The sequence below is a fragment of the Embiotoca jacksoni genome, unplaced genomic scaffold (assembly GCF_022577435.1).
Source record: "Embiotoca jacksoni isolate LCO1_2020_lvr unplaced genomic scaffold, fEmbJac1.0.p SCAF_42, whole genome shotgun sequence".
NCBI classification, from domain to species: domain Eukaryota; kingdom Metazoa; phylum Chordata; class Actinopteri; family Embiotocidae; genus Embiotoca; species Embiotoca jacksoni.
In genome coordinates this window covers 466,873-494,676 of record NW_027185395.1, presented here as the reverse complement: position 1 = coordinate 494,676, position 27,804 = coordinate 466,873, and the positions used below count along the sequence as shown (strand labels likewise).

General features: G+C 42.2%; 1 protein-coding gene across 2 annotated transcripts in view; it reads left to right on the top strand.

The window, feature by feature from the left end:
* pip5kl1 (phosphatidylinositol-4-phosphate 5-kinase-like 1) overlaps positions 1-25,218 on the top strand; it is a 28,035-nt gene extending 2,817 nt beyond the window's left edge. Inside the window, exons 1-10 of one of the 2 annotated variants that reach the window (XM_069168996.1) lie at positions 1,933-2,004; positions 2,413-2,628; positions 15,170-15,220; positions 15,304-15,458; positions 15,849-15,973; positions 20,607-20,641; positions 20,733-20,788; positions 20,887-20,999; positions 21,247-21,409; positions 24,436-25,218. In XM_069168996.1, coding sequence (XP_069025097.1) covers positions 2,413-2,628; positions 15,170-15,220; positions 15,304-15,458; positions 15,849-15,973; positions 20,607-20,641; positions 20,733-20,788; positions 20,887-20,999; positions 21,247-21,409; positions 24,436-24,871 — 1,350 coding nt within the window. In that variant the 5' untranslated portion in view covers positions 1,933-2,004 and the 3' untranslated portion in view covers positions 24,872-25,218. Of the gene's footprint in view, positions 1-1,932; positions 2,005-2,412; positions 2,629-15,169; positions 15,221-15,303; positions 15,459-15,848; positions 15,974-20,606; positions 20,642-20,732; positions 20,789-20,886; positions 21,000-21,246; positions 21,410-24,435 lie in introns of those variants that run through there. The other variant, XM_069168995.1, reaches the window with a different exon arrangement.
* The last annotated feature ends 2,586 nt before the right edge of the window (positions 25,219-27,804 follow it).

Genomic DNA, 27,804 nt, shown 5'->3' with positions numbered 1-27,804 from the left:
AACAGCCACACTCCCCCCAAAAACACTTCTGGAGGCTTATTTTCTAATGACAGGATCATTTTCAGATGGACCACCAGAAAACGAATAAGGAGCAACGTTAGCTAACAACACCGAGATAACTGCGCAAAAAATGTGTTGACTTCAGGAGAGAAGTTGAATGGGAGTCTATGGAGCCGGAGGCTTTTTGGAGCCGACCTCTAGTGGCACTCGCTGGTATTGCAGCTTGAGGCACTTCTGGATCAGAACCATTTTACAGACCCAGAAGATTCATCCACTCTTACATACAGTCTGTGGAAAACACAAATGATTATACAGCCATTCTGATCCACACTAATCAGACGGTCGCATTCACCTGCTTTGTTTGCTCGGGAACATGTGATATCAAGACACATGAATCTGATGCCATGAATAACCACCTTAGGCTTTTCTCATAATTATGAGGTCTGTTCATGTAATTATGAAACAGAAAATCATAAAAACAATGTACGGTCTTGATTTTTATGTCTGTAATGTCATACATTGTGCTTCCATTAAAACAAATACCTTGCATTGGTTTGAATTACACCAACAACAAAAGCACACTGTGGAATAGGCTGTTTGTAACTGTCAGAGAGTCAATAGCAATTTCATACTAATGCTGTTTATTACTATTTTTATAGTACACATTTTGACAACTCTAGTTTGAAATTGATGGCTGTAACACTCTCAAGCACAGGGCAGAAAGTTGGGGTTACATATTGGAATTCAATTCATTGTTAATTTGAAAACATTGATTTTTGCGGATTTAAATCTTAGAGTGAAACTTATTAACGTAGATATAAACACACTGTGCATCATGCTTGAGAGGCTAACCTTATCTCAAGTCTTTCAAACTAGTATGTTTAATATAGAAGAATAAAATGTATCTTTTCTAAATTGCTTTACCTTAATAACAAAAGGCAGCATCGGGAACAGAGTGATTCTAATCGAGAGTTTTCTTTGTCGAGATCAGGTGTTTCTTCTTTAAATCATCGTCTTGTACCAAGAAATATTTACTATAATGTAACATTATAGATGTAGTGTGTTCAACCCCACCAGTCCAAATACTCAAGAACATCAGACCATCCAACAGCATGACACGGGATTGTGACCACGCAAATGCAAAGTTTCGCTGTCAGCTGGTAAAGAACGTAGAGAAGAAGGTGAAAGGAGCATTGCATCATGTCTGCATGAGCTTCCTAATAGCATCGCTGGCTGACCTCCAAAAGTGCTTCATAATATGATGTGATTGCATCGGCAGCTCGAGCATTAGCTCGAGTTCATAAGAAATAAAAACCAGACATCATAACTAAACCAGAGGACTGGTACTGATGTTACTAATGTACACTAGACAGAAATGCTTCATCATCCCAATTTCATAGTAATCACCAACTATTTTCATAATCAAATAATTGTCATTATTAAAAAATAAAATCCAAAATGTTTGCTTCTTCAAGGCTCTCCATTTGTTGCCAGCCTTGGTCTTACATTACTGGAAATTTAATATCGTGGAGTTTTGTATGATAAACAACCTATGGTGAATATTATCTACAAATTAATCTATAATTACATTACACCAGAACATTAAATGGTCAATTCATCCTGATATGGAAAAAGAAAAGCGTTAACCATAAATATATATTTGACTTAAAAAAGAATGTTCAGTAATATCCTTCACCAGCGTGATTTTTCCAGATGAGTCACCATGAACACTGCTGTGTTCATCATAGTGAAGTAACACGAGACCCAGAACACAAAACCGTGGCTCACTCATGTATTTTTAGTTTTTGTACAACAATGGAGCTCTATGGCACAGCGCTGTGTATTAGCCTTTGATACACAAAATACCTTCTGTGTTGGTTTTATTAACAATAACAAAAGCATAGAATACTGCATTTATGTGCTCTGTGGATTTCTCTGTAAAGATGAATGGTCAGAGAGCATCTTCAGGAAATAAGCAGTTTCTGCTGAGAGGGATTTGAGCAGGTTTGGTTTTAATATTTTACAGAATTTTGCTTTTGCATCTGTTCCTCTTTCTGTCTGTCTTATACTTCTGTTTTTTTGTTCTCCATTCACTGTAATAAATGTAGACATACATTTAAAATCTGTTTTAAAGAAGAGATGCGGTCGTCTGACGACCAGGATTATGGCATTAAACACAACAAAGCCCACAAAGCTTTCATCTCTTTGTGTTGGTCTCCATAGTTACCCTGGTAAAGACTCAACTAACAGTTAGCTGTCTTTTTGTGTTTGTCACTGGCCTCTCTGGCCTCTACTTACTCTTTGGTTGCTGTTTACTGGAGCTTTGAAAACCTCCTTTGCGTTGACAGTGCAGCGTCAGGTGACTGCGCAGCGCTCACACGTTCCGGCTCCGTCTATTTTTCTGGATCCCAGATGGAGATGTCGGCGGCTGCAGGTGGTCCGGGGACGTCCGGTCGCCGTCAGCGCTCTGGCACCGTGAAGAGGAGAAGGTGGGGAGGTTTGAGGCAGCAGTGGAAACTTCTGGGCTTGTTCGAGATAGATCAGCAGCATGAGTTCTACGGCCTGACCTGCATGATGAAGGAGGGGTTGGCTGCAGCCATCCAAAGCACCGTTGACAGCGCACCAACCGTGAGTCAGCAGAGGCAACATTTCAATCAGACACTTGTGTACCTACATACAAATTTGACTTCAGTTTCACTGGTAGAATATAGTTCATTAATATTGCAGATCTTCATCAAAGGTGTCATTCGAACCCATAATAACTGCTCAGGACCTAAACATGTTTCAAAACCCAGCTGATGTATTGGCTTATTAAAAACAAGCTGGTGACGGGCATTTGGACTGTGGCCCCTGTGGATGGGGGCCCGAGGGGCAGCGTTTGGTAACAGCAGCGTTCTATAGGGAGAGATGTCACTCAAAGATAACTGTCTGAGGTGAGAGGGACAACTGCTTGTTGGTGTTGCTGATTTGGCTTCTTGTCAGCAGTTGGAGCTGCTGCAGTGACAGAGCTCATGGAAATGAGTTACCCGCTTTGAGTATAACCCATTTCCAAAAAAAGGTGGGACGCTGTGTGAATGCAATGATTTGCAAATCACATAAACCCATATTTAAATGAAAATAGACAATATATCAAATGTTGAAATGGAGAAATGCTGTTGTTTCATGAAAAATATGTGCTATTTTTTTATTTGAGGCCAGCAACAATCTAAGAATAATGTTCCTCAACGTAAAACTACAAAGAATTAGTGGATTTCATCGTCTACGGTTCATAATATCATTAAAAGATTCAGAGAATCTGGAGAAATCTCTGAACACAAGGGACAAGGCCGGAAACCAATATTGGATGGTGGTGATCTTCGGGCCCTCAGGCAGCACTGCATTAAAAACACACTATTCTGGAGTGGAAATCACTGCATGGGCTCAGGAACACTTGTGAAAACCATCGTCTGTGAACACAGTTCATCGCTGCGTCCACAAATGATGTTAAAACTCTCCAAAGAAGAAACCAGATAGAAACATGATCCAGAAACACCGCTGCCTTCTCTGGACCGAGATCATTGAAGATGGACTGAGGTGAAGTGGACAACTGTCCTGAGGTCTGATGGATCACAATCTGAGATTCTGTTTGGAAATCATGGACGCTGCATCCTCCGGGTTAAAGAGGAGAGGGACCATCCAGCTTGTTATCAGCTCAGTTCTAAAGCCAGCATCTGTGATGGTACAGGGATGCATTAGTGCACATGGCATGGGTAGCTTGAACATCTGGAAGGAAGCATTAATGCTGAATGATATATTCAGGTTTTGGAGCAACATATGCTGCCATCCAGACAACGTCTCTTTCAGGGAAGGTCTTGTTTATTTCAGCAGAACAACGTCCAACCACATCACCATTTTTCTGTTAAAAGAAGAGGTGATGCAAAACATGGTAATCATGCCCCTGTCACAACTTTTTTGAAACGTGTTGCTGGCATTAAATTCAAAATAAGCATATAGTTTTCAGAAAACAATAAAATTTCTCAGTTTCAACATTTGATGTGATCTTTTTGTCTATTTGCAAATAAATATGGGTTTACATGATTTGCAAATCATTGCATTCTGTTTTAATTTGCATTTAACACAGCGTCCCAATGTTTTTGGAAACGGGGTTGTATCTTTAAAGCTACAGTACAGAACTTTCGCCTCCACCACTACATTGCTACTGTTGCTTGGATACACAATTTACGGCCATGGATGAATTTGTTGGTACCCTTCCACAAAGAAAACAACAATTTTCTCTGAAATAACTTGAAACCGACAGAAGTAATCGGCATCCATTATTGTTTATTTTATATTTAATACAAATTTGACTTTGCTTTTGCTTTTTGATTCAACAGAATATTGTAAATAATAAAACAAACGAGTGGACAGTGGCATGAGTGGGAGCGGGTTGCGATTGATGTATGCAGTACTTGAGCACAGGACAAAGACTTGATTCACTGGGCCTCGAGGATGAGAGATGGATCAGGATGGATATGAAAGGTTAATGCAAACAAGGCCCATCTACCTAATATTTAAATGATGTGAGGGGAAATGCTGCTCTGAACTGCAGTGGAAACAGCGCCAATTGGTAGAGCGTAAGATGAGAATCTTGGGGGTGACAGGCCTCTGGCTTAAAGTAACAAGTGAAGGCAATTACCAAACCAATACTTCGTGATCTGGAAACCATTTCCCAATCAAATGAGAGGGTGCTTCTTCAGTGAAGACCCACATATATTGAGAAATCTGAGCATACTGGAGAATGGACAGAACTTACTGTCATATCCCAAAATAGAACCCCCCAAAGACTTTGGAGGGAGCTGTGCGATTGGGAAGTTGCTGATGTCTCATGGTGGCGCTAGAATGAATGAAATGCCATTCTAGTCAAAAGCCAGATCTGACGAGCAGCCCTCGTCAAGGGTAACCGGATCGGGTCGGTGTTTGGCGCTAAAGGTGAGATATAAGAGGCGGTACGTAAAGGACCTGCTTTGGGGTAGGCCCCTCATGTTGAAGGTGAAATGTCCAAGGGTGAAATGTCCAAGGAGGGACAAGAGGTCACGTTTGGTGATGGAATCATGAGGGAACCAATTGATCACAGATTTAAGCCGAGACAATTTATCTGATGGAAGGGATGCTTTCATTTTTGCGTCGTGCAGCATAATAACGAGAAACTCCAAGCAAGTGGAGGGGCCGGTAGTTTTCTCAGGTGACGGGGGGGCTACTGAGTGATTAATACAGGGTGATGAGTTTAGGTAGCGTCTTGGATTTGGAGATGGTAAAATATATAACTATAAAATTGTTGAGAACATGAAGGACGAATAAAAGGTGGATGTTTTTAAGCAGGATCCAGCACAGAGGGAATTGAAACCGTTGGGACATCTCTGACAACCGAATGTGAGGCAGACGGTGAAGGACCAGGTTGCTCCGAGCATGGCCACTGGGATGGATGAATTGGTGTAACTTTGAAGGCGTCTCATAAGTTGACTTTGCCCAGCCAGACACCGGGCTCAATGATTTTGATATGTTTTGTGGCTCTTCGATGGATGTGATTGCCATTGCGTGGTGTGGACATGTCAAGGACTCGCCTCTTCTTCTCTAAATTTACACATGTAGCTACTCCAGGCGGATTTGTGCGAAGAAAATAGGAAAGACAGGATGCTTACAGGGACTGATCATGAAGCCTTTATTGACCTCTTTCTCTTGAAGAGAAGAAACTATGGGTCGTTAAGTACTGACTACAGATGTTTGGAGACGTGCGTTGTGACAGGCGCGAGTGAGGGGTGAGGGTGATCTGAGAGTGCTGAGGCTAATGAGGGAGTATTAATGGAAGTAGATGGATGATTTTGGAGTTCTAGAAAGGCTTTATCAGTTGGGAGTATTTCGGTGGGGGAGTTTGCTTGGTGAACATATCTGGGGTAAACAGACTTTGAATGGGGTCTCTGCATAACCTCATCAGTCTATTGTGGTATTGTGAGAAAAGAAGCCGGTGAGTGAACCTGGCTCAGTTTCATCATTGAACTGCAGTAAACTTCCAATTTTGTAGCGGCCAGTGAGACTTCTGCACCTGTCAACAGGTGCTCTACCTGAGCAAACTGCTCCAGATGTTTCAGGTTTGAAGAGTGCCATCCACGAGACACTGACGACTTATTGTACACCATCACTCTGTTCCATCTGGGGTCCACTTTCCTTTTGTTGCTGTGTCCAGGGAGTTTGGTTACAGTCCAATGGACCATAGACTTGTCAGTAGTATTGGCAGCTGTAGTCATAGCAACATGAGGCTGCTTGGAGATGGTTTTTACCTTTATCATGCTTGTCCATAATTTTTTCATTGTGTTTTTTATTCAGCATAAATAAGGCGAAAAGTATTGGTATTAGTACAGAACCCTGTTGAAGTCCATGACTAACATTTGTGTGCATGAAAAAGTTGGAATCTATGTAATAAATATGATTTAAATCAGCCTACTCCTTAAATCCCACTGGCATGTTCCAGGCTCTGTAATAAGATGTTGTGATCATTCGGAGAAAAGTGAAATATAAATCAGGTCTAACAGATATTTCTAAAGCTACTGTACTGATTATATATCTGTGACAGCTTTTGAAAGGGTGAGATCAATTATTTAATTGGGATTAATACTTTCAATTTCATTTGCAAAAAATCTAATGAAGTCAATACTACTGATAACTTAAGCATTACAAAACTCAACAGAGCTACAGGTCTTTGTTTGACAGGCTACAGTGCTTAAAAGAAACCTGGGGTTGTTCTTGCTCTCTGTTAATGATGAATAATACGTGGTTCTAGCATTATGGAGGGACTTCTTACATGTTATAAGACTTGACAGGCCAGTTGAATTTCTTTGAAATTAGGGGAACGCTACTTCCTTTCCAGTTTTTGCAATCTCTGCTTCAAAGAGCACATTTGTGATTGTACCAAGGAGCTGATTCACTCCTTTCTTTTTCAAATGTGCAACATTGTCAAATATTGTATGCAGTGAAGCTGGAGCACTGTTATTCCCTGAATGCTCTGTAGTTTGATAAATATGTTTTATTGTTGCAGGCACAAATGCTTGTGAAAGTTTTATTTTGACACCTGTAGTGTGTGCAGCACTGTAAACTGCATAGAGTCCCGCATCCAATCCAAATTATTCTCTTGTGTGTAACACTCAGAAAGCAATGGCTGTGAGTGTTACATGTTCTTCACATGTTAAAAAATTGAGAGTAATTTGGTGCGTCCAGACATCACCAACCTCTCTGCATTGGTTGCTGTGGTAACGACGTGCGCGCAGCTACACTGGTGAAGCGGCTCTCCAACACAGACGCTGCTGGCACGGAAGTAGCAGCAAACAGTTTATTTCTGCTTCGGTCCGTGGACTGTTGTTATCGTTGTGCACTACAGTGTAAAAATCTACACTTTCTGATAGCGCTCTGTTAGCGGTAGCGTAGATTCTGCTCACTCTGTCTCTCTGAAAATGACGTTGTCCCCGTGTGTCACGAAGCCAATGCTGCAAGAAATCCAATCTGAGCCAGCAGAGCATCCGCACCGAGACGCTGTAGAAACCCGATTGGAAACGCATATTAAACCACCAACAAAATGTGATTTTGATTTTCAAAAATGAATCTGGATACAATCTGGATATTGGATGTGGGTTGACAGTCTGAACATAGCCTTTATGTGTTATAGTCTATATTTCATATACTTATATGCTATAGACGTGGATAAAGTGGTTGGCACCCTCAACAGCTCACTGAAAATATGTTTCATTCTTCCTTAAAAGTGCTGAAATTTAAAGCAACTATCTCTTCTATACATGGATGCCTTTGGTATGACATAGAGTGAAGCAAAGAAAGTGTGAAAAAATATAAATGCTGCTTCTTAGTAAATGATAAACGATGCTCTATACAGATTATTCTGAAATGGCCTCGACAGATTTATTGGTATCCCTAGAAGATTATAAATAATTGGATTATAGTGATATTCAAACTAACTATTTTTATTTTACTGTTACTATCACAGTCTTTTAGTCATTCAGCCTATTCAGTGGTGAACGGTGGTCGTTGGTGTGTACGCCACGCTGAACGTGGACCAGAGACAGCAAAGGAGAGAGTTATCAGAGAAGATAAGAAAGGAAATTATAGACGAGCTTGTCAAATGTAAAGGCTATAAGACCATCTCCAAACACTTCATGTTCAGCAAACAAATATTAGAAAATATTATGAAGAAGTGTAAGGTCCATGGGACTGTAGTCAACATCCTTCAACCTCCTTTTCATGAAGGAAATCGACCCCGGATTGAACAGAAAGATGGTGTGGATGGTAAACAAAGAGTGAAAGGAAACTTCTACTGAACTCCAAGATCATCAGATCAGTGCCACGTCAATGGGCTCCATGGAAGAAGACCCAGCAGGACTCCACAGTTGAAAGGAGAAAAACAGACAGGAATTTGCTTAAATGTATATTGACAAACTACAATGTTTCTGGGAGAATGTTCTCTGGACAGATGAGGCAAAACTGGAGCTTTTGTGGTGAGTTAAATCAGCTCTGTGTTCACATTAGAAAGATAAAGTTTTCCAAGAACAAAAAGATCACCATACCTACTGTGAGAAATGGAGGACACGATGCTTTAGGGCTGTTTTGCTGAGTCTTGCACAGGAACTTCAAATCTGTGCAGGGCGCCACGAAATGTCAAGAACATCTGTCATTCTGGAGCGAAAAGTGCTGCCCGTTGTCAGAAAGCTCTGTCTCAGTCACTCATGAGTCCTCCAACAGCACAAAGACCCAGACACACCTCTAAAACAACCCAGGAATGGCTCAGAACAAAATAGAAGATGTACAGGACGGTTATGTCATCGGTGTGACCCTTCACCTACTGATGCTTATTGTTCCATATGAATTTGAAGAGACACCAACTTTTATCTTTACATTTCATTACATTACATTATTACATTTCATTTTTCTGACTCTTTTATCCAAAGCGACTTACAGTAAGTTAATTTCAACCATGAGGGTACAAAACCAGAACAACAAGAATCAAGAAAATACAATTTCTTCAAGAAAGCCAAACTATAAAGTTCTATCAGTAAGTTCTATTTTAAGATACTAAAGTTCTACTATTCAAGGTGAAGGAGGAAGAGGAGGAGGAGGAGGAGGTGGTGTGTTTTTAGTTTGTGGTGGAAGATGTTCAAAGTTTCTGCTGTCCTGATGTCGGTGGGGAGCTCATTCTACCATTTAGGAGCCAGGACAGAGGAGGAGGAGGAGGAGGAGCGGAGTAGTGTGAGTGAATCTAGGAGGTTAAAGACCAGTCGAGCTGCTGCATTCTGGATGAGCTGCAGAGGTCAGATGGTACTAACAGGTAGACCTGCCAGGAGAGAGTTACAGTAGTCCAGACGTGAGATGACCAGAACCTGGACCAGAGCCTGGACCAGAACCTGAACCAGAATCTGGACCAGAGCCTGGACCAGAACCTGGACCAGAACCTGCACCTCCTTCTGAGTGAGAAGAGGACGTCTTCTCCTGATGTTGTGCAGCATGTATCTACAGGAACGTGTTGTTGCAGTGATGTTGGCAGTAAGAGAGAGTTGACTGTGGAGTGTCTCCGAGGTTCTTATCAGTCAGGGTCGGGGATAACAGAGTTGTTGAAGGTAGTAGTCAGGTCGAGGGTGGTCTTCAGTTAACCTACAATTGCAGAGCAGCTGTTCATGAGAGTTCAAGGCCATACTGAAGCAACATGTCAATGGGCAGTGGATGATAGGGGAAAAAGGTTGTGAGCTGTAGTAAACAAAAATATCTGGTCAACATCCATTAACCATCAACACTCAATGAGCTGAAGTTGCCTTGTCGATCAAATACAAATACGAACAGTGCAAAAAAATGAAATTTTTAAAAGAACGCAAGCATGCTCATTTTAAAACATCAATACCCTCGATCAAAAAAGAAAACAAGAAAAACAACAAGAAAAACTAAACACTCATCACCAGTTCACTGGTATTTGGGCAGGACCAGCTAATGAAATCGTTCACCTCCACGGTCACTCCTCTACTGGAGTCACACCTTCAGGCTCACTATCTGCTGCCTGTGTTGCTGCTGCAGTTAGCATGTAGCAAATAAGCTGGCCCTCTTCCTAAAGCAGCTTTAAAACCAATTTTCTTGTCTTATAATGGTGCAGGTGAGCTACCATGGGGGGCATTTGTAGGTGGTAGTGGAAGCAGAGCATGGTGCAGGCAATCAGCCTGTGGTTTGTGGGTGAAGCGGTCTTTTCCTGAAATTATGTAAGAACAGACTCAGTGAAAATAGTAGGACTGCCTTTTTTAAGATTTTTTTTGGAAGTCCCACCGCTCTATGTTTTTTGATGCTGAGACCTGTTTTCCTGGTCATTCATCTGGGCTCAGAAATGATTTTTCTTGGCTTGCAGTGACGCTTTTGACCCAAAGAGCTGTGATGCAGTTATATAAATTGCAGTCAGGATAAGACAATACACTCACTTTTCTGTTTGCTGTTGGGTAACAGAATTGTGCAACTTGGCCAAAATCTCTGGCACATTGGCGAGACGTCAGATCACATACCATCAATCCGCTCTTCCACGTAACCTGGGAGGACCACGCATGCTTTGTAAAACATAGTATGGCCAGGGGGAGCTGGCCCAAAAAAGATTGAGAACCACTGATTTAGAACAATGAATGAACAGTGGTGTCCAATGTCAAAATCAAATGTTTCGTTGACCCATCCGTCTACCCTGACCTCTCCCTATTACCATCTGACTTCCTCCTTAGCTCTCATCATATATACTATGGCCACTAGAGGGTGCTTTCACTTGTCATTTTGGGGTATTTGACTAATGCTGGGTCCAAACTATACAATAATAGCTCAACCTAATAGACATTTGACGTTAGGACTGACAATGGTCAATGGTTTTATCCCATGTGGTGTCTCATAGTTGACGTGTTCCTGGACACGTTCCCACATCCTGACAAAAAGACTAGCTTAGAAAATAATTTCTAACCTTCTCTTGCCTTATATGTCCTGTGATTTTGATCTTACATGCACAACATGGCAATACACATGCATGTCCTCCTAATGCAAACCAAAATCTTTTTTTTTTCTTTTTTGAACACAAGACAGCCAGCATCATGTACACTACTTTAGACACCATTTTTTTTTTACATTCTTGTTTCCAGTAATCGATCTCTGACACCTTCCTGCTCATTACGTCACACAAGCCAGGAAAGACACTCACATCCGATTGGTTGGGGACCAACTTGTACCCTGTTATCTCTCTTAGCCAAACCAAGAGACAAGAATTTATGCCTCAATAATCACCTGATCTAACACATTGACCATCTTATAAGAGACAAACATTTTGTAGTCTGGAACCTGGCACATGTCAGACAAATAGGCTGATGCAGGTATGTCTAAAGGACTAATAACAAAATGTTAAATCAGCACTAAAACTGACAGGAAAAAAGACCTTAAAATATGTAGTGCATTTGTTAGATTCCATAGATGAGCAGTGAAGTAGTTTAGCCTGCTTGGTATAAAAGACCCCACGAGTCCTCTTTGTTTCAGGAGAAATGGACCAAATGTAGCTTTCTTTTTCAGATTGTGAAAGGCAGATTTTTTTTTTGGACTACCACATAAGGTAAAAATATTACATTTACACATATACGGTTATGACCTTAAAAAAAAATAATTTTGTGGTCAGTTTCTCACAGCCATAAAACCTGCAACTAAAGTCTCACTTTTATCCTATTTGACTGAGCTGTAATTATAATTACTCTAATTACATCTGGTAAGAACATATGATAAAACAAGCACCAGTTGGTAATTGCAACAGTTCTTTTCCTCAATCTGGTTTAAATGCAAAAACCGCACCGCTACCCCCCCCCCCCCCCCCCCCCCCCACACACACACACACACACACCAAACAAGACCTTAAACCAGAGTGGTATGCAGTGTCCACTGTGCTGCTGCTGAATGAACAGTCACAGGGCAGTTCTACACACAGCAATGCACTACTGCTTAACCCTAATCCCAGTCAAATACGCTCTGCTGACTCAGCAGGTTGATGTATGACAGCCCTGTCTGTTGTGTTGTATCCACAGAGTTTCAAAAACATGACACACAGGCACTCACATACCTTTTACATTGAGCATGCAGTAGCTTGCAGACATTTATTTCCTTTTTACATATATTAAATATGTCACACTCATTGCATCATAATAAGGGTCCAGTTATTAAAGACAGAAAGCTGAATAATTGCCTTTCAACATTTGTTTTTATTATGACACTGGATATGCATATGTAAAAAAGCAGCAACTATTTATACAAATTTCCATTGATTTCCATTTCCCCATCCCACCTTAACTCTCCCGTTGTCCTAGGGTCAAAATGATCTGCAGCTGTGTTCAACCAAGTTCTATTTTATTTTATTTTATTTTTATATTTTTATTTTTATAGGAGCCTCCTTTATAGGAGCCTCCTTGTCACCAATGATCCCAAAAAATATAAAACAAATAAAATAGAACTTGGTTGAACAGTGTTGCAATATCACTATTGCTACTTTTCCTCCATTTTATGTACACAAAACCTTGGTGTAGTCTTTTAAACAAGGAAAAAGGCCATTGGGCTGTTTAGTGTCTTCAAAAGGGGTCAAGAATTCCTAGTAATATAATTCTTGATGTACATGTCAGCATTGACTGTCACATAGGCAGCTAAACCCATGAACTAGAAATAATAATCATATACAGTGGGTACGGAAAGTATTCAGACCCCTTTAAATTTTTCACTCTTTGTTTCATTGCAGCCATTTGCTAAAATCAAAAAAGTTCATTTTATTTCTCATTAATGTACACTCAGCACCCCATCTTGACAGAAAAAAACAGAAATGTAGAAATTTGTGCAAATTTATTAAATAAGAAAAACTGAAATATCACATGGTCATAAGTATTCAGACCCTTTGCTCAGTATTGAGTAGAAGCACCCTTTTGAGCTCGTACAGCCATGAGTCTTCTTGGGAATGATGCAACAAGCTTTTCACACCTGGATTTGGGGATCCTCTGCCATTCTTCCTTGCAGATCCTCTCCAGTTCCGTCAGGTTGGATGGTGAACGTTGGTGGACAGCCATTTTCAGGTCTCTCCAGAGATGCTCAATTGGGTTTAGGTCAGGGCTCTGGCTGGGCCAGTCAAGAATGGTCACAGAGTTGTTCCGAAGCCACTCCTTTGTTATTTTAGCTGTGTGCTTAGGGTCATTGTCTTGTTGGAAGGTGAACCTTTGGCCCAGTCTGAGGTCCAGAGCACTCTGGAAGAGGTTTTCTTCCAGGATATCTCTGTACTTGGCCGCATTCATCTTTCCTTCAATTGTAACCGGTCGTCCTGTCCCTGCAGCTGAAAAACACCCCCATAGCATGATGCTGCCACCACCATGTTTCACTGTTGGGATTGTATTGGGCAGGTGATGAGCAGTGCCTGGTTTTCTCCACACATACCGCTTAGAATTAACGCCAAAAGGTTCAATCTTGGTCTCAGACCAGAGAATCTTATTTCTCATAGTCTGGGAGTCCTTCATGTGTTTTTTGTCAAACTCTATGCGGGCTTTCATATGTCTTGCACTGAGGAGAGGCTTCCGTCGGGCCACTCTGCCATAAAGCCCCGACTGGTGGAGGGCTGCAGTGATAGTTGACTTTGTGGAACTTTCTCCCATCTCCCTACTGCATCTCTGGAGCTCAGCCACAGTGATCTTTGGGTTCTTCTTTACCTCTCTCACCAAGGCTCTTCTCCCACGATTGCTCAGTTTGGCTGGACGGCCAGGTCTAGGAAGAGTTCTGGTCGTCCCAAACTTCTTCCATTTAAGGATTATGGAGGCCACTGTGCTCTTAGGAACCTTGAGTGCTGCAGAAATTGTTTTGTAAACTTGGCCAGATCTGTGCCTTGCCACAATTCTGTCTCTGAGCTCCTTGGACAGTTCCTTCGACCTCATGATTCTCATTTGCTCTGACATGCACTGTGAGCTGTAAGGTCTTATATAGACAGGTGTGTGCCTTTCCTAATCAAGTCCAATCAGTTTAATTAAACACAGCTGGACTCCAATGAAGGAGTAGAACCATCTCAAGGAGGATCAGAAGAAATGGACAGCATATGAGTTAAATATGAGTGTCACAGCAAAGGGTCTGAATACTTATGACCATGTGATATTTCAGTTTTTCTTTTTTAATAAATTTGCACAAATTTCTACATTTCTGTTTTTTTCTGTCAAGATGGGGTGCTGAGTGTACATTAATGAGAAATAAAATGAACTTTTTTGATTTTAGCAAATGGCTGCAATGAAACAAAGAGTGAAAAATGTAAAGGGGTCTGAATACTTTCCGTACCCACTGTACTTTTGAAGAAAGGGAGAGTAGTTACCCCGTTCTGTAAGAGGTCAGTTTGTGTCAGTATGTACACATGGATGATGTGTTTCCATACTTCAGCTCAGTCACGTGGACAGCTGGGTGCATGAGCACAGTTTGCCTGAGGAAGTGATGACACCGGGGGAAGACATGCTGATGGAGCGATGGAAGGTGCTTTGGGTAAAATACTGCTGGTAAACTTTGGAACCAAACATTCATGTAGACACTAGTTTGACACATATCACCTCCCTAAATGTTGTTGCAGACCAATTAGACCCCTTCGTGGCTTTATTCTTTAGAATAATGCACATTCAGTTGAACACATTGTTCATGACTAGTCTGTGCTTGAGTTGTTAATACCATGAGATGTTGAAGAAGTTCAGATTTTCTATTTGAGCATCTGTGAGATGAGCTGGAAGAAGTTTGGTCATCAGACTCATCAACTAATGAGGATGTGTAGAGTCCATGCCTCGAAGCCAGCTGTTTTCACTCATCAGTACAGCATCAGTTCTCCAGGGACACTCACAGTTTTTTCCGGCGTGCTTGGCAGGTTGGTTGTTCCATCATCTTTGGTGAACTTGCCCCAGTTCTTTTGAGAATTAGTCTGTCTCCCTGTCATCTATCACTTCATGTAATCCCATACGGACTCCGTGAGGTTGAGAACAAACCATCCGTGGCCTAAAACAGTCGTGTATATGTAACCGATTATTGAGCTTTGGTAATAAACGTTCAGGCCCTCTTGTTCTCAGTAACATCTGTGTTCTCTCTCCTGCCCTAGAATGAACTGTCAGATGATGATTTCACATTAGAGGTCACACAGATTCATAAGGTAGGTGCATGTGTGTAACTCAAGAACTAACAGCAGTCAAATGAATTATCGTAATAAAATCTGATTTTGTTTTGTATATATAGGATTTTACAATGGAGACATTTGCAGGCCCGGTGTTCGCCAGCCTGCGTAGCTCTTTAGGAATAACAGAGCAGGAGTATCAGCAGTCGCTCTGCTCTGAAAACTGCTACCTTCAATTCATCAGCAACTCTAAGAGCAAGGCTGACTTCTTCCTGACGTGAGTCACCCTCCGTCAACCGTTTACTCACTCACACTCACTGTTCCAGTGTTTCCACGAGAGATGAAATGATTTTGATGAAATGATGAATCATTTACCATTTGCCAAGTGCTAAATCTATCTCGAACCATTATGATTCCAACTCTAAACATAACCTTAACCCGAACCTCAACTGGAACCTTATCCCTTAACACCTTACCCAGAAATGACTAAAAGTCAACTTACACATGTAAAATCACAAATGTGTTTGAAAGCAAGGGGATGGACATCTAAATAATAGACAGGATGTAAAATCGAAATAACGTTTCATTGTTTTTCATGAAAGGGTCAAACTTTGGGTTGTTGTATGATAGAAAAACATCGACTTACTTGTCGCTTTTGGACTTCTAGAAACGATAAACGCCTATTTTTGAAGACCCAGAACAAGAGGGAAATCAAATTCCTTCTGGCTAACCTGAAGATCTACATGGAGCATCTGAGGACATACCCGCATTCCCTGCTGGTCAAGTTCTTAGGTAATGCACACACTACTTACATATATACAAACAAATGAAAAAAATAGACTGAGGGATGACACTATAGAGAGATTTTGCTTACCAAATTTGAGAGGATCTGTCCACTGGGTTTTATGGTATGAATTGTTTGTATTTTTGGCGTACCTTAAATTAAGGCTCACAATTCCTGCTAAGCCTTATGCAACTTTTGATCAGTTTTGTCCAATAAAGATCTACTAGCAGCTGAAGTCCATCCATGGGTCCAGGAGAAGTAGGTTGCCGAGGGTTCATTGCCTGGTCAACAAGTCATACGAGGTCATACTAGTAGGGTAGATACTGAATTTGGCGGTGAAGGAATGATATTGGTGGTCGTGTGTTGCATGTATGAATTTATGTCTTTGAGCAAAGATAACGTTGCCAAAGTATGTAGACACAAATCATATTAGATTAAATGTTAAAGGGGTAGAGCAGGGGTGGTGGGTGTGAGTATAGAGGGGAGTAGTTCTAGGACGGTAGATAGATAGTTACTTTATTAATCCCACAAAGGGAAATTTTTTTTCGCAACAGCAGCATTATAGACACAGGTAAAGAAATAAAAATAACAGAGTAAAAAATATTAATTATTAAATATGAAAATCCACAATATATACAATAAAAAAATATTAATATTCAATGAAACTAACTAAACAATAGTGCAAAGATTTAAGCAGCAAACATACAACCAACAGTGTTATTGTTAGGTGATGGATTTGACCACAGGTGATAAATTGTAAAGTCTTATTGCAGGGGGCAGGAATGATCTCCTTTATCAGGAATGATCTCCTGTATCAGGAATGATCTCCTGTATCTGGAATGATCTCCTTTATCAGGAATGATCTCCTGTATCTGGAATGATCTCCTTTATCAGGAATGATCTCCTGTATCTGGAATGATCTCCTTTATCAGGAATGATCTCCTGTATCTGGAATGATCTCCTGTATCAGGAATGATCTCCTGTATCTGGAATGATCTCCTGTATCAGAAATGATCTCCTGTACCTGGAATGATCTCCTGTATCTGGAATGATCTCCTATATCTGGAATGATCTCCTGTATCAGGAATGATCTCCTGTATCTGGAATGATCTCCTATATCTGGAATGATCTCCTGTATCTGGAATGATCTCCTGCATTATGAATGATCTCCTGTATCTGGAATGATCTCCTGCATTAGGAATGATCTCCTGTATCTGGAATGATCTCCTGTATCAGGAATGATCTCCTGCATTAGGAACGATCTCCTGTATCTGGAATGATCTCCTGTATCTGGAATGATCTCCTGTATTAGGAACGATCTCCTGTATCTGGAATGATCTCCTGCATCTGGAATGATCTCCTGCATTAGGAACGATCTCCTGTATCTGGAATGATCTCCTGTATCTGGAATGATCTCCTGCATTAGGAACGATCTCCTGTATCTGGAATGATCTCCAGTATCAGGAATGATCTCCAGTATCAGGAATGATCTCATGTATCTGGAATGATCTCCAGTATCAGGAATGATCTCCTGTATCTGGAATGATCTCCAGTATCAGGAATGATCTCCAGTATCTGGAATGATCTCCTGTGTCTGGAATGATCTCCTTTATCAGGAATGATCTCCTGTATCTGGAATGATCTCCTGCATTAGGAATGATCTCCTGTATCTGGAATGATCTCCTTTATCAGGAATGATCTCCTTTATCAGGAATGATCTCCTGTATCTGGAATGATCTCCTGCATTTGGAATGATCTCCTGTATCTGGAATGATCTCCTGCATTAGGAATGATCTCCTGTATCTGGAATGATCTCCTGTATCTGGAATGATCTCCTGTATTAGGAACGATCTCCTGTATCTGGAATGATCTCCTGTATCTGGAATGATCTCCTGCATTAGGAACGATCTCCTGTATCTGGAATGATCTCCTGCATTTGGAATGATCTCCTGTATCTGGAATGATCTCCTGCATTAGGAATGATCTCCTGTATCTGGAATGATCTCCTGTATCAGGAATGATGTCCTGCATTGGGAACGATCTCCTGTATCTGGAATGATCTCCTGTATCTGGAATGATCTCCTGTATTAGGAACGATCTCCTGTATCTGGAATGATCTCCTGTATCTGGAATGATCTCCTGCATTAGGAACGATCTCCTGTATCTGGAATGATCTCATGTATCTGGAATGATCTCCAGTATCAGGAATGATCTCCTGTATCTGGAATGATCTCCAGTATCAGGAATGATCTCCAGTATCTGGAATGATCTCCTGTGTCTGGAATGATCTCCTGTATTAGGAATGATCTCCTGTATCTGGAATTATCTCCTGTATCTGGAATGATCTCTTGTATCAGGAATGATCTCCTGTATCTGGAATGATCTCCAATATCTGGAATGATCTCCTGTATCAGGAATGATCTCCTGTATCTGGAATGAGCTCCTGTATCTGGAATTATCTCCTGTATCTGGAATGATCTCTTGTATCAGGAATGATCTCCTGTATCAGGAATGATCTCCTGTATCTGGAATGAGCTCCTGTATCTGGAATGATCTCCTTTATCAGGAATGATCTCATGTATCTGGAATGATCTCCTTTATCAGGAATGATCTCCTGTATCAGGAATGATCTCCTGTATCAGGAATGATCTCCTGTACCTGGAATGATCTCCTATATCTGGAATGATCTCCTGTATCTGGAATGATCTTCTGTATCAGGAATGATCTCCTGTATCTGGAATGATCTCCTGTATCTGGAATGATCTCCTGTATTAGGAACGATCTCCTGTATCTGGAATGATCTCCAGTATCAGGAACGATCTCCTGTATCTGGAATGATCTCCAGTATCTGGAATGATCTCCTGTATCAGGAATGATCTCCTGTATGAGGAATGATCTCCTGTATCTGGAATTATCTCCTGTATCAGGAATGATCTCCTGTATCAGGAATGATCTCCTGTATCTGGAATGATCTCCTGTATCAGGAATGATCTACCTCTCCCCCCCAGCAGACTACTAGAAGTACAGTTCACTGGCCACAACAGATGGTAGAACATCTCCAATATCTTGCTGCACACATTGAAGGATCAAAGTTTCCTCAAGAAAAAGAGTCGACTCATCCCCTTCTTGTAGACAACGTTGATGTTGGTCTTCCAGTTCAGTCTGTTGTCATGGAGACACCAGGTACTTGTACTCCTCCACCATGTCCACCTCCTCTCCCAGAACTCTCAGCAGTTTCCTCCTGAAGTCGACCACCATCTCTCTGGTCTTGGCCACGTTCAGGAGGAGGTGATTTCTACCAGCCCACTCCACAAAGTCCTCCACTACTGCCCTGTACTCGTCCTCCCGTCCATCCCTTATACACCGTCCACTGACTCCTCCTCCCGTCCATCCCTTATACACCGTCCACTGCAGAGTCATCAGAGAACTTCTGCAGATGTCTTGACTCTAAGTTGTACTGGAAGTCAGTTGTGTAGAAGGTGAACAGGAAGGAGACAGAACAGTTCCCTGAGGAGCTCCAATACCACTGACCACCGTATCAGACAGCACACTGCCCAGACGGACAAACTGTGGTCTGCCTGTCAGGTAGTCAGTGATCCAGGAGACGGTGGACGTGTCCACCCCCACCACCCGCAGCTTCTCACTCAGCAGCAGTGGTTGGATGGTGTTGAATGCACTGGAGAAATCAAAGAAAGTGATTCTCACAGAGTCACCGGTTCCATCCAGGTGAGACTGAGCTCGTTGCAGCAGGTAGATGATGGCGTCGTCCACTCCAACATGAGGCTGGTACACAAATTGCAGAGGGTCCAGAGAAGATTTCACCAGCGGTCTGAGGTGGGCCAAGACCAGCCTCTCCAGCACCTTCATCACATGAGATGTGAGGGCAACCGGTCGATAGTCGTTGAGGCCAGATGGAGTCTTCTTCTTGGGGACTGGAACCAGGCAGGATGTCTTCCACAGCACCGGGACCTCCTCCTGCTTCAGGCTCAGGTTGAAGAGGTGTTGTAGGACCTCAGCCAGCTGGACGGCGCAGGTCTTCAGGACCCCGGGGCTGATGCCGTCAGGTCTTCAGGACCGAGGGCCGATGGCGTCGGGTGTTCAGAAAACAAGCCTGCAGACATTTTGAACCTTTCGTTCAAAGTTTCCTTAGCATCGTTTTGTAATGCAGTGTCAAACACACACTGCACTGACAACTCCACATGATGCGGTCAATGACCCATCAACATCTTACATCCCTAACAGACATATTTAAGGGACAAAATGACAAATTGTCAAGATTAGGAAGTATAATGGAGTTGGTTGCAGGGTGGTTGCAACTGGGGCAGATTGGGTAACAGACTTTTATATGCAGTCTGTGGTAACGGGAATCAGGTAAGATGGGCATGGCAGATTGGAGACCAGGCAGGGAGACTGGGGATTTATGGTGAGTGGAGGAAGTGACACAGAAACAAAGTAAATTTATGAGGCAGACTGATCAAAACATTGCACTTATATTCATCAAGTGGCTGGAAACATGACTACAGTAAATGCTAATGTTACTCTTTGTCTGCTGGATGTTTAGATATGTTTTCCATAGCTATATTATAAGAGATTAAGATACAAATTTATGTAATTGGAATAAGAGACATCTTTTTTTTTAAGGTGTTCACAGGATACAGATACCGTGCAGACAGAAGGTACAGATCACATTTTATCATTTTTCTTAACTAGAATTAGAGGATGTTACAAACATTAAAAATAACATTTTGTTTCACTTGTCCTTTGCAGAAATACTTCATTGTTATGCAAAGTGTGTTTTATCCAGATGATCGAATCAATGCCAGGTAATTTTGGATTACCTGTGCTAGACATTTATAGCACGAGTAGTATTAGTACCACTGTAGCATGTTTGTGTGGTTTCATGTGTGTTTTGTGTTGCCAGGTATGATATTAAGGGCTGTGAGGTGAGTCGCTGGACAGAGCCGGCACCAGAGGGAAGCCAGATCATTGTAGTTCTCAAAGACCTAAACTTTGAAGGCCAATTCATCACTCTGGGTAAGGATGTTTTTATACAATATGCTGCAGGTCATATGCAACTGTGCATTAGTAGTTAGTGGAGCAAACTAGTGCAGTTAGTATATTGTTCATAACACTGTTCTATGTGCAAAGAAATGAAATGTCATTCTAATAAAAGTTAATCCTGATTTTGTCATGTTTTTGTTATGATATAAGGAGATTTACTGAATATTATAGCAGTGCATGTACTTCTGTACATGAATACATATTCTGTGAATGTGTGCAGACCGTCAGCGCCCCTGGCTCCTGCAGCAGGTTGAAATCGACACACACTTCCTCCGCAGGCTAAATGTGTTGGACTACAGTCTCCTCCTGGCCCAACAGCCATTACACCACGACGAGCGCCACCAGAGTCTCTCCTTTGCTACACTCATCATGAGAACCAAAAAGTCAGTATTTTTCCTGCCATTCATGGTTTGGTTTCTCCACATTTTATAGTCAGTGACCTGGTTTTAGGACCCTAATTTGAAAAAAATCATTATTGAGATGAACACGTTGAAATCTATCCGGTAGATATGATTTTAATCCACATGATGCAATATCTTTGATCCTAATGTTACAATCTCTGTAACGAAATCTTGTGATCATTTGTATCAAAAGCAGCACTGAGATCCAACAGGACAAGTAGAGAAAGAAGTTCATTGTCTGAAGCTATCAGAAGATTGTTAGAAACTGTTTCTGTGTTATGATGATTGATTGAAAATCTTCAAACACACCATTCCTCTGCAAATGGTCACATAAATGATTTGCATTGGCTTTTTCAAGGATTTTAGAGACAAAGGGCAGGTTGGATATAGGTCTGCAGTTTCCTAAAACAGCTGGATCAAGATTAGGCTTTTTAATTAAAAGTTTAATTACAGCAACTTTAAAAGCCTGCGGTACATAGCCTGTTGATAGAAATAAATTGATCTGATCTAATATTAAAAGGTTAATTAGGGGAAAAACATCCTTGAGCAGTCTTGTTGGGATGGATTCAAAAAGACAAGTTGATGATTTGGATGAAGTAATTGTTGCAGTTTGCTCAGCGAGATCAACGAGAGAAATGTTCTGAATTTAAATCAGGTCTCCACAGATGTTTCTGAGGCCCCTGAGCTTGGCGACATGTGACAGTGGTTGGAAGGGTAATTTGTCCCTATGTTGGGCCACCACATGAGAGAACAGAGGAGAGGCCAACATGAAAGACAAAGCCTGAACAAAGAGGCTGATGTGACGGAGAACACTGGTATCTCACTGTGGGCTACCCCACGCCGTGGTGACGACAGCACGCGTCGGTTAAATTCCAGAGGACAGCTTTGACCTGTTTTTCTTTCCGTGCAACCACCGTTGCTTCAAGGATAAGATGCAACAACGAACCTTTGAACTTTTGTTCTTTCCTAAGCCCAGGCCACCGTCCTAGCACTCGCTGGATGAGTAACAGGCTGTCGAGGATCCAAGTGGAGCTTATGAGAAGGGAAGGTTAACCGCTCCCTCTTTGCCCACAGTCCACCTCGCTGTTTCCCCCACGGCCACACAGAGGACCGGCCGCCGCTCTGTTCACTATCAGGCGACATCACGGCCCGTTACTGCCTCCGAGCAGAGGAGAAACTCCTCTGACGTGCACAACAGACACTAACACACAAATCACGTATGCAAAACGATCTATAAAAGGCTTCCTTTGTCTGGTAATTAATATGATAATAACAACATCTGTCCCAACTAGGCTGCACCATTATCAAGATGATCCACTTCTGTAGGAATAATGTTGATGTATATAATAAAGTAGATAATAATGGAATCACTTCCTTAAATTTGGTCACAGCATTTACAGATAGACATCGACTGTCATTAATATTTTTTCCCAAATGCCATTACCATTATTGTAAGTTCAAATATTATTAAAAATGGTCAGATAAAAGAGTGTATTGAGGATAACGTTCCTGCCATGCTCTATAAGGTTGCTAAACGGGATCTTTTTAAACTTGAAAAAATATAATGAAAAACAGAATACATAAACTGAATGCTACGCATGCGTAATCGTAATTGCACGTTAGATTAAGGTTAGCAAGAGAACATGTAACACAGGTGCTTGAGTATAGTATTGTATTATAATTCTGTGGGAGTATTGAGTTCCTGTACAACCTTGGTGAGAGTTGTGTGCGCATTCTCAACACAAAGTCAAACATGTTTCGGGTGGGTCGTTGGCCTCCGCCAGAGTTGTCCCTTGTCTCCTAGCCTGTTTATGATTTTCATGAACAGGATTTCAATGCACAACTAGGGGGAGGAGACTACCCTGCTTTGGCCTTTAAAGGATTGCTTCTCTGCTATTTGCAGATGATGTGGTTCAGTTGTCTTCACTAAACCGTGACCCTCTACATCTACTGGGCTGGTTTGCAACTGTACGGATTAGTGTGGTGTCAGCAGTGAAGTAGGTGTTGTACCAGACTGTTTTGGTGAAAAGGGATTTACTTTCAAATTACCGTCAATGTTCTGACCTATGGTCATGAGCATGAGTTTGGTAGTGACCAAAAGAATGAAATTTCACTGGAACAATCAGCTGAAATTAGTTTCTTTGGCAGGGTGGACGGGCTCAGCCTCAGAGATAGGGTTGGTAGCTCTGTTATCCAAGGGGAACACAGAGTTGAGTTGCTGCTCCTTCGCATCAAAAAGAGGTGGTTGAAGCATCTAATTAGGATGCCTCCTGGGCACCTTCCATTGGACGTTTTTCCTGGCGCATCCAAGTGGTAGGAGCTCCAGGGGTGGACCCAAAACATGCTAGAGGGATTATATATCTCATCTGGCCTCAGAATGCTGTGGGATACTGCCTGGAGGAGCTAGAAAATGTTGCTTGGGATATGGAAGTCTGGGCTAACTTGCTCGACCGGCTGTCACAGCAACCTAACCCAGGATAAGCAGAAGAAAATGGATGAATGATTACTCTCCCTCCCTCTGCTGGCTATTGGGATAATCTCCATGCAGCCGTCTCCAAATTCATTCAGAATGAATAGAATTCTTGGCAAAAATCTGAAACTGTCCAGCTGGAAAAATTAGATGGAGGTTACTACTGATCCCATACCTTAATCTTCAAGTGACTGTCTCATGGCGCACAATGGAGATAGAAATGGTGTATTCTTGGTCTTCAGCAGATATTCTATTTGCGAATATCTCTACCAGACAATGTCAGTTAAAGTTTGGACTGATTATAACTCAACTGATCCAGGTCTAGCACTCAGAAAGTTTTTGTTTCTTCAAGTTAAATCTTTTAAAATTGTATTTAGGTGCTACTATTTATCATACTACATATTCTAGGTTGTAATATGACTTTGTTGTGCCACTAAGCTGTTTTGCCATCTGCCTGTCTACACACATTAAAACAGTTTACAACAAGGCTACATGATTGTTGTGACTCATTCTCTTCCCTGTGACTGTATCATTTTAGATCTGTGAATCCAGGCTCCAGCCCTATCCATGCAAACTTAGCTGCTGTTCCCGGAGCAGTCCTAGAAGACGACTCCATCCTTCCTTTATCTGAAACAGATTGCGGCCTAAAGCACGCGCAAGATACATCAAGCTGCAACTCTCCTCAAATGTGTCCAGAGCATGCTGGTCCAGTGAGCGACGCGGCCAAGCTACCAGACTTCAAGGCCCAAAACCGGCGTTTACTGCCCAACTTAAAGAATCCTCTACACATTGTTGATGGCCCTGAGCAGCGCTACTTCATTGGCATCATTGACATTTTCACAGTTTACAGTCTTAAGAAGAGGCTGGAGTATTTGTGGAAAAGGCTGAGACATCCCGGTCGATCCTTCTCTACCGTTAGTCCACAGACGTACTGCCTCAGGCTATGTCAGTGGGTACAGGACCACACCAAGTAGACCCTGAATGAGAGGTGGCATTGGATCTGTTCAAAAGTTCTAATCCACACATCAATCATCAGTATGGTCACAAGCATGCCTAACCTTGATGCCATTATATGTATGTCTTATTTCTGAGCCTGTTCTTGACACCTGGAGCACCAAAAATAAATTTTTGCAAGCACCTTAAATAATATTTTGTAGAGAATTTACTATCATCCAATACAATGAAACTGGTGATATGCAAACAATAATTCCATGTGAGTTTACTAAATGAATTTGCTCATTTCTTGCTGCAACAGATATGTACGAGTCCTTTCTTTAAAACAGCCAAGTGGAAATAAATGACAAACAGGTGTTTAAACCCACTTTGTGTTCAAAGCTAAGAATTCTTCACCACCACAATCAGTCAGACACCATCCACCAGTACACCATCCACTTGTACACCAGCCACTAGTACACCATCCACCAGTACACCATCCACTAGTACACCATCCACCAGTACACCATCCACCAGTACACCATCCACCAGTACATCATCCACTAGTACACCATCCACCAGTACACCATCCACCAGTACACCATCCACCAGTACAACATCCACCAGTACACCATCCACCAGTACAACATCCACCAGTACAACATCCACCAGTACACCATCCACCAGTACACCATCCCACCAGTACAACATCCACCAGTACACCATCCACCAGTACAACATCCACCAGTACACCATCCATCAGTACACCATCCATCAGTACAACATCCACCAGTACACCATCCCACCATCCCTGCAGTCCACCAGATGCCAAAACGACTTCACAGCTGAGCAGTAAGGGCTGTGGACAAGTGTACTCACTCAATTCCCTGACTCCCTGTTGATCAGGTGTGGCCATGGACCACACAGTCTCTGTACTCACGTAGAAGTACAATTAACTGTCAAAGAATAAACGCAAGAAGCCAAAGTATCAGTATCAGATAATTTTATCAGATTTTCAGCATCAAACATAACCTTCCGGTCATATGTCTGTGAAATACTTATCTGTCCTGCACACCTGTCTGCTCTCGTTTTCCGTTTTTGGATCCACAGAACAAAGCATCACTCACCAAATTAGTTCTGCCTTCTAACAGTTAGAAATAAAAGAAAAAAAATATTTTCCATTCAGGACCTCCTGTCCCTCAGCTCATCCAACAACCACCTCTTCGACCATCAGATCGACAAACCTCTGCTTTCACCAAAGACGTACAAAGACCAAAGACCCCATCAAAAGCCACCAAGGAACCATCAGGTAGCAAAACTTTCTGCCGTCCAACAATCCATGAGTTCTATCTGTCCTTCAAAATTCTTCTCTCTATTCCATTCAACTAAGACAACTCCGATCACTTGCCTTTCTCCAATAATCACAATGTTAGAGATTCCACTCAAAGAACATAAACCACACATACAAAAACAAGTTCCCTCTTTCCTCTTCTGCTCACCTGAGGAAAGTTTCCAGTTCACCTCCACCTCTTCTTCTACAGAGATGTCCTGTGCTCCTCTTTTCCATCCAGAAGACAAGCATTAGACAACTACCTTGCAAGTATCCTCGACTTGGCTCTTAGCTTTGGCACTACAGGATTTCATAAATAACTTTATAATATGTCACTTGGTCTCTAAAGCCTATCTTCAGCAATTTAATCAAGGCACCGCTTGGGGAACAATTCGACAGAAAAGGCAGACCAAATATGCACTAAAGAGGCTAACCATTTGAATTCACTTCAATGATTCTGGATGTAACATGTACCCCCCCCCCCCCCCCGCCTCCCTCCTCCCTTCTAACAAGCCACTTTGTCAACTACTTTACTAAAAAGATAGATGACATACGCTCCTCATTTTATAATCCATCTTCTGTAACTACATTTCCATCATCTTCATCTTCATCCCCTTCACTTTCCTCTTTCACCCCCCCCGTCTCCCAATCAAGTTGTTACCTTGGTAACCTCCACCCCCCCAACCACCTGCCCCCTTGACCCCATCCCATCTCACATTCTCCAGTCTATTGCTCCAGACCTTCTTCCTTTTCTCTCCATCTCATCACCTCTTCTCTGTCAACGGTCTGTTTCCTGAACTCTCTGAAGGAGAGTGAACCCTCTCCTGAAGAAACCCCCCCTCAACCCGTCTGAAGTAAACAACTACAGACCGTCTCTCTTCTTCCCTTTCTTTCCAAAACTCTGGAGCGAGCTATCTTCAACCAACTCTCCTCCTATCTCCACCATAATAACCTTCTTGACCACCAGTCTGGTTTCAACAGACCACTCAACAGAGACGGTCCTCCTTCTGTCTCTGAGCAGCTTCACACTGCTAGAGCAGCCTCTCTGTCCTCTGTCCTGATCCTTCTAGACCTTCTGCTGCATTGGACACAGTGAACCACCAGATCCTTCTTTCCTCCTTCAGGACCTCGGTGTCTCAGGCTCTGCCCTCTCCCTGTTCTCATCCTACCTCAACGACCTCACCTACCGGGTAACTTGGAGAGGATTTGTGTCTGAACCTTGTCCTCTCACTACTGGTGTCCCTCAAGGCTCCGTCCTGGGTCCCCTCCTCTTCTCTCTGTACACCGACTCTCTCGGCTCTGTCCTTCACTCGCATGTCTTTTCCTACCACAGCTATGCTGATGACACCCAACTGATCCTCTCTTTTCCAGATCTGAAACACAGGTAGCAGCATGAATCTCTGCCTGTCTGACTGACATCTCTCAGTGGATGTCCTCACACCACCTGGAAATCAACCTCCACAAGACCGAACTGCTCTTCCTTCCAGGGAAAGACTCTCCCACCCTCGACCTGACTACTACCTTCAACAACTCTGTTATCCCGACCCTGACTGATAAGAACCTTGGAGACACTCGACAGTCAACTCTCTCTTACTGCCAACATCACTGCAACAACACGTTCCTGTAGATACATGCTGCACAACA